The sequence below is a fragment of the Hemicordylus capensis genome, chromosome 6 (assembly GCF_027244095.1).
Source record: "Hemicordylus capensis ecotype Gifberg chromosome 6, rHemCap1.1.pri, whole genome shotgun sequence".
NCBI classification, from domain to species: Eukaryota; Metazoa; Chordata; class Lepidosauria; order Squamata; family Cordylidae; genus Hemicordylus; species Hemicordylus capensis.
In genome coordinates this window covers 137,996,371-138,009,470 of record NC_069662.1, presented here as the reverse complement: position 1 = coordinate 138,009,470, position 13,100 = coordinate 137,996,371, and the positions used below count along the sequence as shown (strand labels likewise).

General features: G+C 42.0%; 1 protein-coding gene across 9 annotated transcripts in view; it reads right to left on the bottom strand.

Moving 5' to 3' along the window:
- Positions 1-13,100, bottom strand: part of CACNB2 (calcium voltage-gated channel auxiliary subunit beta 2) — a 303,174-nt gene that overhangs the window by 89,095 nt on the left and 200,979 nt on the right. The window contains exon 1 of one of the 9 annotated variants that reach the window (XM_053259777.1): positions 594-1,145. The exons of 7 other annotated variants lie outside the window; for them this stretch is intronic. In XM_053259777.1, coding sequence (XP_053115752.1) covers positions 594-662 — 69 coding nt within the window. In that variant the 5' untranslated portion in view covers positions 663-1,145. Of the gene's footprint in view, positions 1-593; positions 1,146-13,100 lie in introns of those variants that run through there. One more of the 9 variants, XM_053259780.1, reaches the window with a different exon arrangement.

The window sequence follows — 13,100 nt, the reverse complement described above, 5'->3', positions numbered from 1 at the left end:
TTCCCCCTCATTGCAATAAGTATACACCTTTTGCTATGCAGAGCTAGTTTCTGTGAAGTAACATCAATGGTGCAGTGCAGGGCTGAAGGGCATGCAGCTGTTTCAAGGATAGTTTTAGATAAGGAAGCCACAAATATAGCAATCTGAGTCTCACTTAAAAAAAAATAAATTAAGGCTAAATATACAGCGTCCGTAAGGATACTCTTTACTTCTGAATGCCTGCATCCTCAGCTTGAAACTGTGAATTCCATCTTGAGTGCAGAGCACCTCTTCACCTGACACTCTCCTTCTCCATCAGAAAAAGAACATGGCTCAAATCTATCTTAGCCCTTCAGCAAAAGACACAGAAATGACCACAAATCAAATCGAAGCTGTCAGAACATATCTGGACTCACGCACATGTCCAACCACTGGTCACAATGCCAAAATAACTATATAAATATCTGACATCTCTGATTTTTTTTGGTACTGTCCTTGTAATCAAAAGAATGAAAACCTGCTAAGTCAAAACAGAATGAAAGCACACAGTTCTTCCCCCACCCCGACCCACCTGCAAAGCAAAATATGCCAGCAAATAGAAATTCAGAGCTTACACAGATATCAGAATTCTTCAGCCGTCCTCCTTTGGCTCTTTTCAGAAGCCTGATCCAGGTGGCCTTCATTAGCCAGACAGCTCAGTTATTGTCCGCAGCTGCAAAGCCCGGCACTGATTCTCATAAAACATGTGCACACTGAGCACCGCAGAATCACTGCTCTTTTCCTATCCATGCTCTGCTGCAAACCTTTTCCTTCTCTTTTCTCTGCTTTGTAAATCCTCAATATGTCTGTTCTAGTGTAAACAAATTCTTAATTTCCCCATGGCACCAAAAAAGCAAAGATGTTTCATTAATTAATGTGTGGTGTGGAGGAAATCCGGACTTCAAATATATTGTAGGAGATGCTACACTGATGTAATCATCAGCACACACAAAAAAGCTGCCTTTGTTGATGTTGTTTTTTCACTGTCTTTGTTGCTCTTATTTTTTTTTTAAACTGCTAAAATATAGGGCTTATAAAAGAACCTTTAAAAATCCAGTGCAGAATGTAACATTTGCAAGTGCAAAGTTCATTTCATCGCTTCAGAGCTCGGGTGTGTGGTGGGGGTGGGGTAAGAGTCTTTTCACATCACTGGGCATGCTCCATATGCACTGCCTTTTACGCAGATGCTCACATCACACTGTGTTGCTAGTCTATGTCAAATTACCATTTTACATCTCAAGGGTAAACAGCTGGAAAGCTGCAAGGTCTCTGGAAAGCTGCAATAGATGGTATTGCATTTTATTTTTGTCATTCATCCATCACAAACTGCATCTCTTTCTCTGGGAGTCTAGGTTCCAACACACACTGCTTATGACTGAATTTAAAAAGAACAAGACGACCCACACTGCAAGGATCTATATAAAAAATGGACTCCACCGACCCCATTAATTCTAGTGCATTCTGCCCAATTAGTTGTTGGGCATATTTTTCAAAGAAAACAATGTTGATAACACATGAATCACCTAAACACCCATGTTTTGTTTTAAGATAAACCATTTATGTACAATTTGGCTCTATACGGAGGACTAGCATCGACTGATGAATGTGGGAGAGGGAGGGCTGGAGAGTTCCTTGTTTTTCTCTAACTAACCCCAGTCTTCTAATATTACTCTCCACTGTTCCATTTATTTCTGAGGCCATTGCCTCAAACATACCAAGTAGCAGAGTCAGCTCCCCCAACAAAACAAACAAACAAACATGAATAAAACAAACAATGAGACTATGAACAACAGTTTAGAGATACGATATTGGAAGAGTAACAATATGTTTTACTTTCTGGGTGAAAAATATTAGCAAAAAATATTCTTGAGGGGCAACCCCCCCCCATACTTTAACAAGCTTTTCTGTTCAAAAAAATGTAACCATCATTTTATTATTTTATAATTCTACATTTATTTACTCATTCATTCATTAGAATGTAAGCAAAAAATATTTCAGTACACTTGATGAACCTGTGATATAACAAGAATACATGTCAATATTTTCCATTTGATGAGCGATAATAGTATTTTATCTTTGCTCAGGATGACTGCTTCCTAACATGCAGATACTTCATCTCAGCCTTTTCTTGTCTATTTTTTCCCCTTTCAAAAAACAAAAACAAAAATAACCAGTCTTAGGACTTTGAGGAAAAGCTCCTTTCTAAGAATGAGGCACAGCTGACTTCTACCTGTGCATATTTATATATTTAATTCTCTAAGGCATATCCATGGCTAATCCCATGTGTGGCAGCTCTCATGAGAGTTCAGAGAGATATCAGATAGGCTAGCCACAGGATGGGTGGGAGGGAAAAAATGGTGGCAGTGGTTGGCCGGTGGGGCACGGATGGGACCAAGTGGAAGGAAGTGGCGATGGGCAGAAGGAGGTGGTGGCAATGACAGACGGGGACGGGGGAAGAAGGAGGCAGCAGTGGGCAGGGGGAAGAATGAGGAGGAAATGGGTGGGCAGGGAAAGGAGGAGGCGGCAATGGGTGGGAGACAAACCGGCGACAGTGGGGGGGCTGCGGTGACAGGCAACAAACAAGAGGTGCAGATGCTCTGCAGCCGGCCCAGCTAGTAAGAATATAATAGTCCTACTGGATCTGAAGAAAGTCCACCTAATCCAGAATTCTGTTTCCAACAATGTCCAACTAGAGATGCTTTCAGAAAGCATAAAAGCATTACAAATACTTGGGCATTCTCCAGGCTGATAACATCACACACACTGAAGTTAAAAGAAAAATTGGAAGTGAATACATCAGGAGAGTTAGAAAAATCCTAAGGTCCAAACTCAATGGTGGGAACACCATACAAGCCATAAACACCTGGGCTATACCTGTTATCAGATACACTGCAGGAATAATAGACTGGACCCTGGCAGAGCTAGAGACACTAGATCGTAAGACCAGGGAAAAAATGACCATCAATCATGCTCTGCACCCCCGCAGTGATGTAGATCGGCTATACCTCCCTCGCAGCTCCGGTGGAAGAGGAATGCTGCAAGTACATCAAACAGTAGAGGAGGAGAAAAGAGGCCTTGAAGAATATATCAAGGACAGTGAAGAGGATGCACTTGAAATGGTCAATAACGCGAAACTATTCAACACCAATGAAAGAAAGCAGGCCTACAAGAAAGAACAAGTCAAGAACTGAGCAGAAAAATGGAAAAAGGAGCCACTGCATGGTCAATATTTGCACAATATAAGTGGAAAATCAGACATCACCAAGACCTGGCAATGGCTTAAGAATGGCAACTTGAAAAAAGAAACAGAGGGTTTAATACTGGCTGCACAAGAACAGGCACTAAGAACAAATGCAATAAGAGCAAAAGTAGAAAAATCCACAACAAACAGCAAGTGCTGCCTTTGTAAAGAAGCAGATGAAACCGTCGACCACCTAATCAGCTGTTGTAAAAAGATCGCACAGACTGACTACAAACAAAGGCATGAAAAAGTAGCAGGGATGATACACTGGAACATCTGCAAAAAATACAAGCTACCTGTAGCCAAAAATTGGTGGCACCATAAAGTTGAAAAAGTTGAAGAAAATGAAGATGTAAAAATATTATGGGACTTCCGACTACAAACAGACAAACATCTGCCACACAATACACCAGATATAACTGTGGTCGAGAAGAAAGAAAGAAAAATCAAAATAATCGACATAGCAATACCAGGGGATAGCAGAATAGAAGAAAAAGAAATAGAAAAAATCACAACATACAAAGATCTACAAATTGAAATTGAAAGGCTGTGGCAGAAAAAGACCAAAATAATCCCAGTGGTAATTGGCGCCCTGGGTGCAGTTACAAAAGACCTTGAAGAGCACCTCAACACCATAGGGGCCACAGAAATCACCACCAGCCAATTACAAAAAGCAGCTTTACTGGGAACAGCCTATATTCTGCGACGATATCTATAACAACTGACAATAAAATTCTGGCATCCCAGGTCCTTGGGAAGGACTCGATGTCTGGATAAAACAAACCAGTCAATAACACCTGTCTGACTGTGTAAAATAATAACAACAACAACAACAACAACGCTCGCGCACAAGCATTCAGTGGGGCCTTCCTGATTCAACCTGAGCGGGATCTAAAATTAACTGAGCACACATCCAAAAATTTGTGAGCGCACGCATGTGCACATGCCTTCAAGGGAACACTGGAAGAATTACTAATATCTGTGAAGCATTTTGAGTACCCAGAAGATGTGATACACATGTTGTGTTAGTATTATTGGTTCTAAAATAAGAGTTGGTAATTTCTCTCTATAGCAGAGTTTTCACTTATCTTATTGGATAGTCTTAGCAGCAGTACCACGTTTTTCTCAAACCCATGCAATTTCTGCATTTTCTCACAATACCTTCAGTGTTCTCTATTATCTCACAAGAACTTCAATTACAAATTACAAAATAAACTGGTTAATTAATTAATTATATTTTATATCCCCTTCTTCCTCCAAGGAACCCAGAGGTGTACATGGTTATGCTTATCCTCACAACTCCTCTGTGAAGTAGGTTAGAATACTACAGAAAGCGGTCAAGAAAGGTGAGGAATGAATCCAGAAAATAAATAATAAAATATAGGGCTGTTCAGTGTTCTCTTTCATTTTTTTCATCTCTGTGCAGAATGAGTTTTGTTCCGGGTGGCAGTATCGAGGCAGTGAACGTGCATTCAGAGTGGCACCTTCTGATTAAACCTGAGCAGGGTCTAAAATTAATTGAGCGGACATAAAAAACCATGTGAGCACGCGCACACACCTTAGAGGGAACGCTGGGGCTGTTCAGATGCTTCAAAACATGGAGAGGCACCCTATGCTAGCCCATAGTAACAGAGCTATACACTTCTTCTTTGCTTGATATTTGAACAACTATGTACAACAGAACTGAACTGCTCTATACAACTGGGCTATGCAGCTGAGTTCTGTACCAGCAATGTGGTACTACTTTGATGGCCTTTCGGATGCTGCAAAAGGGGATGAAAGGAGTGCTCGAGTTGCAGTGATAAATGTGGCTGCTGTATTTACACCTACATCTACATTTATTTATTAGAAACATTTAATATACCGCCCACACCGAAGACTCCGGGCGGTGCACAAAAACATACAAAACAAGGCAACATTAAAAATTACATTCTAAATTAAGAACTAAAGCAACTAACAAAAAAACAAATAAAGTAAACTACAGGGCAAAAGCCTGGCGAAAAAGAAAAGTCTTCAAGAGAGATTTGAAGATCAGTAAGGAAAGAGCTAGACGAATCTGAAGGGGAAGAGAGTTCCAAAGAAGTGGGACAGCAACTGAAAAGGCCCTTTCACAGGTCCTAGAGCCCTGAACTTCTTGGATTTCAAGGACCAACAAAAGGGCCATCTGAGATAATCTAACCGGACGAGATGTAACTGGATGGGAGAGGCGGGTCTGTAGGTAGACAGGCGCCAAGCCCCGCAAGGCTTTGAAGGTCAGAACCAAGACCTTAAATTGAACTTGGAAGCGAATATGCAACCAGTGCAATGAAACACACTGTCCCTTCATGCCAGTGCCAAATGCTTTATGCTGGATGGATGCTTTCTTCTTCAGTGCTACAAAGCTCAGGGTATTTTTTTTATTAAAAATGAAGCCAAATTACCCTGGAGCCTCTTAGAGACCATTTAGCAAATCCCTGCTGAAAGTTTTAAAGCATATTGTCTGGAGTTAATTGTTTCTGATGATATAGTTTTCTTTTTCCTAGGGAGATAAAAACAACTCAGAACAGTTTATTGGGTACTTTACCAAATATAGGACGTAAATTACAAAAACTAATCTTACACAAATCCTTTTTCCTGCAGAAACCAGTTTTTCCCATAATAAGGGGTGGGAATCCGGACAATTATAGGTTTATTGGGTGAATGTCATCTTTTCTGTTAGCGTGTGAAGCGTTTCATCTTTTTCTTGTTGTTTCCAGATGGAATTTATTAGAAGAAATTGCAAGTTTTATTTTTTTGTATCTGTTGTGGGGCATGCCTGCCTAAATCATAAGCACCCAGCAATTGTTCTTGGTAAAAGAGGATATCATAAAATATTCATTAAGTAATAGAAGTAGAACTTTTGCATCACTGTGTCTGCTACCGCAATGCAAACGTTTTATTATTTATTTAATGTATATAGTGCTGTCCATGTACATGGTGCTTTACACATTAAAAGCCAGGACTCTGTCCAAAGGCTCACAATCTAAAAGAAGCACAAGACAGACAATAGAGGAAAGGGAGGGAATGCAAGCAAAGAATATGTGACAGTTTATCATGTGCACTCACAGTGTTGTATGCAGACTTGGGGGTTTGGGTCAACGGCTTCTACAAAGGAAGTGCTAGGATTTAAAGGAAATAAGGATTGTAATGCAGTCTTTTGCTCATCTTTAGGGAATATGGCAAACAGTGCACATGGAGGTTTTATTCTGTCTTGGTGACATGCCCAAATTGTACACAAATTGTACTGAGTACAGTGCACAGTTGGAATAAGGCCAGATCTGTCTGAGATAGTGCCAAAAGCGGAAACTCTTTATCCTCAGGATTCATTTACGAAATTACTAGTGAATGACTTTAAGTACACCAACTGACATCCAAACTAAATTACTCAATAGTACTTCTCAGGAGTTACTCTGAAGGACTATGTAATTTCAACAGGACTTCTATTGAGTAATTTAGTCCAGATGTCAGCCACCAGGTTTATGAGACTATACAGCAGTCAAAGTGCAGCAGACAGCACGGCAACCCTGAACTTGGCATTATGCCAGGACATGCAACATTTTGCTCTGGTGACCACACTGCAAATGTAAATTGGGCAGAAGGATACTCTGAAATGCACATCTGGCCACATACACTCTCATACCTACAGATTCCCTTTTTCAGGGGTGGATCTACAATTAAACAAACATTTGCAATAAACACAGGAAGCCTCTAGGGGGAGCCGCTCCCAAATTTCTGACTTATGAGCCCCTGGTGGCGCAGTGGTAAAACTGCCGCCCTGTAACCAGAAGGTTACAAGTTCGATCCTGACCAGGGGCTCAAGGTTGACTCAGCCTTCCATCCTTCCGAGGTCGGTAAAATGAGTACCCAGAATGTTGGGGGCAATATGCTAAATCATTGTAAACCACTTAGAGAGCTCCGGCTATAGAGCGGTATATAAATGTAAGTGCTACTGCTATTGCTATTAAATGATAATTTCCCCATAGGGAAACAATGGGAATCAATGGGAAACATAAACAGATTAATAACTCCTTAATGGCTGAGCAGAAAGCTCTGAAATTTCACATGGTGTTACTACATGATGATAGGATTCAAAGTATGGACGTTCAAAGAATCCAGTCCAGATGTAGATTTTTAATGAATGTTTTTAAAGATTTTTAAAACCTTTTAGAAAATGCATTAAAAATCAACAGGTGGACTGAACTCTTTAAATATCCATACATTTAATGCTATCATAAGAAATATGGATAATATTCCTTTTAAATGAAGGCAAGTGGCACTTTCCTCCAAATGAGACTTGAACAATGGACAGAGTGGGCTATTCAATTCCAGACATTTTTGTAACTTTCTGCGATGAAACAAAGCAGTTATAATACATTTAAACAGTTTTTATAAAAATTCATTAAAAAACCAATGAGCGATCCTTGAAAATCTGCACACCTAATGCTATCATCATGCAGGAACATCATGTTAAAAAATTTCTGCTCAGCCATTTGGGAGTTATTAATCTGAGTTTTCCATTGATCCCTATCAGGAAAATATCAGATGGGTCTCATGTTTAATTCTTGCACATAGGCCCCTTCAGAACTTGTTATGCCACTTCCCTTTTTCATGACACACTGATACACTCATCTCATTCACATTCAGTATCAGAGGGAAGGGGCCCATTTCCTAAGCAGAAACAGTAAAGCACAGGATATGAGACTGTTCAACCTAGAAAAAGGATGGTGGGAATCAAAGAAGAAATTCCCACGTCCCCATATTCATACCACCATCCTCAACAGCAGCTTCATTCTTTAAGATAGACAGTCTAGCCATTTACTTATTCAGTGAGGCAAAAGGGATTATAGCAACTTCTATAGCTATCTATATAGGGCCACCTATTTTTAATTATTTTAATTATTAAATATTGGAAAACAGATCACTAATCTACAATGGTCATGACACCAAGTGCCCACTTGGCACTTGTCTCACAGCCCACACTCCCAGCCCTTCAAGCTACAGCACAGCATGCGATGCACAGCAGCCCCACACTCCACCAACTGATGCCAGCAGAGGGACTTGGCCTCCCATGTCACAGCAGCTAGCTCTGCTGCCTGTGTGATCAGTGGCATGGAATGCTGCTTGCCCACTTGGGGACAGGGGTGTGTGTGTGACTGTGCAACATGTGACTGGGGAGGAGCAGGGCTAGGATGTGTTGGACAGATGGCTACGGACCCCCCAGCTCCTCCGAGGATTCCCTGGGTCCAGTTCCCAGGGATTATTTATTTATATCCTCACAACAGTGAAATTGAGGGCCAAAGCCCCTTTCCAAAAATTGCACTACCTGTGTAAGGTACAGGGGGTGGCGCAAAACAGTGGAGGACAATTAATTTGTGCTGGCTCAGGCAGGAGATGCCATATTGACAGGGAAGGGAAAACTGATATGTGGGCATACTCTTCCCTGCTAAGCAAGTCAGAGAACTGTGTGTCCCTGGAGAAGACACCCTCCCCTTACCTCTAACTGTTCCAGTCACAGTGGCCATCAGTTGGAGTGCTTTCCCTCCATGCCATCCCCTTCTGGGCAGCACCCCTGCCCATTTTGCCTCCTGGCGATGCCGCTAATTGGGTGCCAGACATTGGGCAAGGTGTTGTTCAGGATGCCCTAGTATCCTTGTGCAGCAGATTACAAGCTTCTATGCTTTCCAAGCAAAGGCTTCTCCCCAAATGTTCCTGTATCTTGGTAGGATCTAGGCTGCCACCTCCACTCAATTATTGGTAGAGTTTAAATCCCCCCCCCCCCCGGTTGGGTGGAAATCCCAGGGAAACTCTCTCACTTTTGCTACTGGAAAAGTATACAAAAACCTTCCACATGCAAACTTATACATGGTGAGAAAACTAACAGCTGCTGAGCTCCTGAGGCCTGTGTATGTGCACCAGAGTGAGACCCCCTTCCAGCCCCCTTTCTTCTGAGTCAAATATCCACTCAGAGAGGCTTTTAAAATGCATAGATCAAAAAGTGGGGGAAACCTTTATTCAAAATACTACAGACAGCTTCCGTCTGAGGCTCTCTCAGCTTTTAGTTACAGGTAAACAAGAGCAATACTAAGTGGTTATAAGAATACTTCAAAAAGCACCCCAGATGATATTGGGGCGGCACACTTTAAAAGTCATGGTTACCCCAGTTGCAAAGAACATCGCTGTAAGAAAATACTAAAAAAAACACCTTTAAAAGTTTACAGAGTCTTTTGCAATGCCCTAGCTGGATGGGCACAGGCTTAGCTTAGTTACTACAGGTAAACAATAGAATGGTTTCAGGGATATGCAAAACATACGAAAGAGAATAAAAGTCTAATGCAAAATCTGACTAAACAAAATTTCCCATAAACTAAACTTCCAGAAGCCAAAAGCCCTGGCTTCCTTTGCCTTGAACTCACCAACCCCTGGATTGAGAATTCAAGCCCCTGCAGTCCTATCTTCCAAGCACTGCAGTCCTCCTTTTGCAGCCATTTCCATGGCCACACATCCTGCTGCACCTCCAGTCCACTTCTAACAAAGAACCTCTTATCTTCCTCCCAACTTTTCTCTAGGTCCTACCCACCTGGTGTGCTGATTGGCTGAGCCCTGGAGTTCACCAGTCTGTCAATCTGGTTAACTCAGGAAGGGCTGATCAGGGGCTGATCAGAGGCTGATCACTATATCTTGGATTTGCTTAATCCAATCGCAGGGTTCAGACAGGGCTTGCTTACTGCACAGCTCACCTGCCTGTTCAATCCTTAACAGATCCTTTCTGCTTGTTTGCCTTCCAATTTCCCTGCCAGAGTGATTCCCAGGTCAGCTGGATCATGACCTGACTGAGCATCGGCCAAGGGGTTAGGGTGCCTGCTGCTCACTCAGTCACATTCCTGAGCATTTCTGAAGCACTCTGGAAGGTCCTGTGGATGTTCAAGAATGCTCAGAGCTGCTGCAGCTTCTCACTGTGCTGTTTGGTCCAATGGGATTGGGACTGGAGGTTTCATGAGCCCATACCCCACTGGGAAACCCACACCCAACTGAGGGTAGGTGGGGAAGGGCCAGCAGCAGCTTCATGAAGCCACCACTTGGCCCAGGGAAGTGATTGTGTGTGTGGAGTGGCGGACAGCTTCAGTAGGGAGGGGATTGCCTGCTCTGCCTCACAGTCCATCTCGGATGGATCTCTCTTGCCCTCCCAATGATTATATGAACCAACCCATAGTGTTGTTTCCTGCTGCCTCCAGAAGCTCTCTCCCCTTCCCAAACTTCATACTGGGGTTGCTGCACAATTTAAAAGGCACTCCCGACAGTGTAGTATTGGGGCCAGAGTTCCTTCTAACAGGGATTCCCAGATGTTGTTGACTACAACTCCCATAATTCCCAGTCAAAGGTTACTGCAGCTGGGGATGCTGGGAGTTGTAGTGAACAACATCTGGGAATCCCTGTTAGAGGAAACAGTGATTGAGGCAGCTGTGGAATGACTGAAAACCACTTTCAGGAAGCAGCACAGAGCTCCATCCACTGTTTCCAATAGAAGGAGTGCTGCACTGCTGCTCAGAAGTGGTTTAAAGTCATTCTGCAGCTGCCCCATTGTACACCATCACAGCTGCCTTTTAAATTATGCAGCAGCCCCAGCAGGCTGGGCGGGTCCCCACTGTTGACAGAAGGCTGCCTATCACTGTGACCATCAGACATATCATATATATATAGCACTTGTATCAGCACCCTACCCCTTGGTGACAATGGAGCTGTTTTCCCTTGGCACAAAGCCCTTCTTTTCTTATTCTGATCTGCAGAAAGATCCACTCTTACTGCTCCTCTAAAAAGAAAACTTCAGTACTAATGACAGATTTAACACAACATCTAGTCTGCTCTTTAGCCCTTTGCAGGGTGGATGGGGGGAGGTAAAGTGAGAATTGCTAGATCACATAAAATTTATTTATTTATTTCATTTCATTTCATTTATAAACTGCCCCATCCAAAGGCTCTGGGCGGTGTACAACAAATTTAAAAAGACATTAAAACACACACCATTTAAAACGCAGTGCTAAAAGCAATAGAAAAACAATTAAAAACCATTAAAAACCATTTAAAACTAATTAAAATACTTTACAAGTCTTGGAAGGCCAAACAAGTACGTTTTTAGGGCTCTCTTAAAGGCCGGCAGCGAGCCTAAACTGTGGATATCTGCCAGGAGAGCATTCTATAGGCCAGGAGCAGCTACAGAAAAGGCCTGGTTCTAAGTCGCCACCAGACATATCGGTGGTAACTGGAGACGGACCTCTCCAGATGACCTCAACGAGTGATGGGGATCACTCCAAAGGAGGTGCTCTCTAAGGTAGCCCGGACCCAAGCCATTAAGAGCTTTAAAGGTAATGACCAGCACTTTGTTTTTCGCCCAGAAACATATCGGCAGCCAGTGCAACTGTTTTAAGACAGGCATAATATGGTCTCTCCGGGTTACCGCAGAGACCAGTCTGGCTGCCGCATTTTGAACTAACTGAAGTTTCCGAACTATGTATGAATGTAGGATGTATGTATGGATGTAGGATCTGAACTATGTACGGATGTAACAAATGTCAATAAAATCTTGCTTCAGTTTCAAAAATATATGCTGGCCAGAAGAAACCCCAAACTCAAGTTTGCTACTTATTTTGTACAGCACTCTGAGATATGAATAACCATAAAAATGATAGAATATTTTGTAGTTGCCTAGATAAACAATATCAATGCTATATTATGCCACTATTTTAGCAGTACATCCCCTGTTCTGCTTTATTCAAGTGTTACAATTGAGATGTGAACAATGTTATTATTTTCCCATTTTGAATATAATGGCTGACACCCTGACTAAGCCAGCAGCAGCACACCAGGAAGACATGCCTGTGCTGTGGGGGGCTTACAGAGCACCGCATCATGGAGCATGCAGGGTTCGATTTTTGCTGATCTCTGCTTCTACAGGAAATGTCCTGCATCACCTGAAAAAAATGTGCCTATGGGCTGTGCCACTCTCAGGGACCTTCAGGTGCCACAGAGCACTTCCAGGGTAAGCAGAGGTGGATGATGATCACATTCCAGAGGCATGCTTTGCACAACAGAGCTCAGAAAATTCTCTGCAGCACGGGCACATGTTCTGGTGCTCAAATGCTAATCAAGACAAGGTAGAAAAGTTACTTCTTCGGGAATCATATCATTAATAAACAGCGCAGGAGTTAGGCTACATACTCCTCTTCAACAAATGGTAGTTATGCTAGTATGCCCTCTCTAACAAATTCCTTGACTCACTGCATAAAGAACGTGGGACCATCCTTAGATGACAACTTGCCACCATCCTTAGATTGTAGACGTTTTATAATGAATGTTTGTATCAAGTTGAATGTGATGGCATAAACATATTTGAACATTTCCTTTTAAGTTCATGAAATATAAAACTAAACCACTCTAATCATATCATTTGAGCAGAAAATATGGGGGCGAAAATAAGAAAGTTAACAGTCTTCATATCACAGAAAACTGATATTAACAATGTAATCAAAATATACACTTTCTGGTTTGTGCTTTTAATTGCTAACTCATATTGTAATCCCATTTAAGAACTAAAATACAGGGTTGCGTATCTAAAATACACTTGGTTGCAAGTGGCAGTGTACAAACAATTCAACATGAGAAGTGAAAATTCTCAGGGCTTTTATTCATTTCTCAGTGAGAAGATTCTATAATTGCAGGTTCCAATGTCCCAGTAATTACACTAGTCATTACCCCTAGGTTACATCAGGTTTCTCCCTGGAAACAGTTGATTAAAACATTTTATCTCTTGGAAGTTGTTTTAAACAAA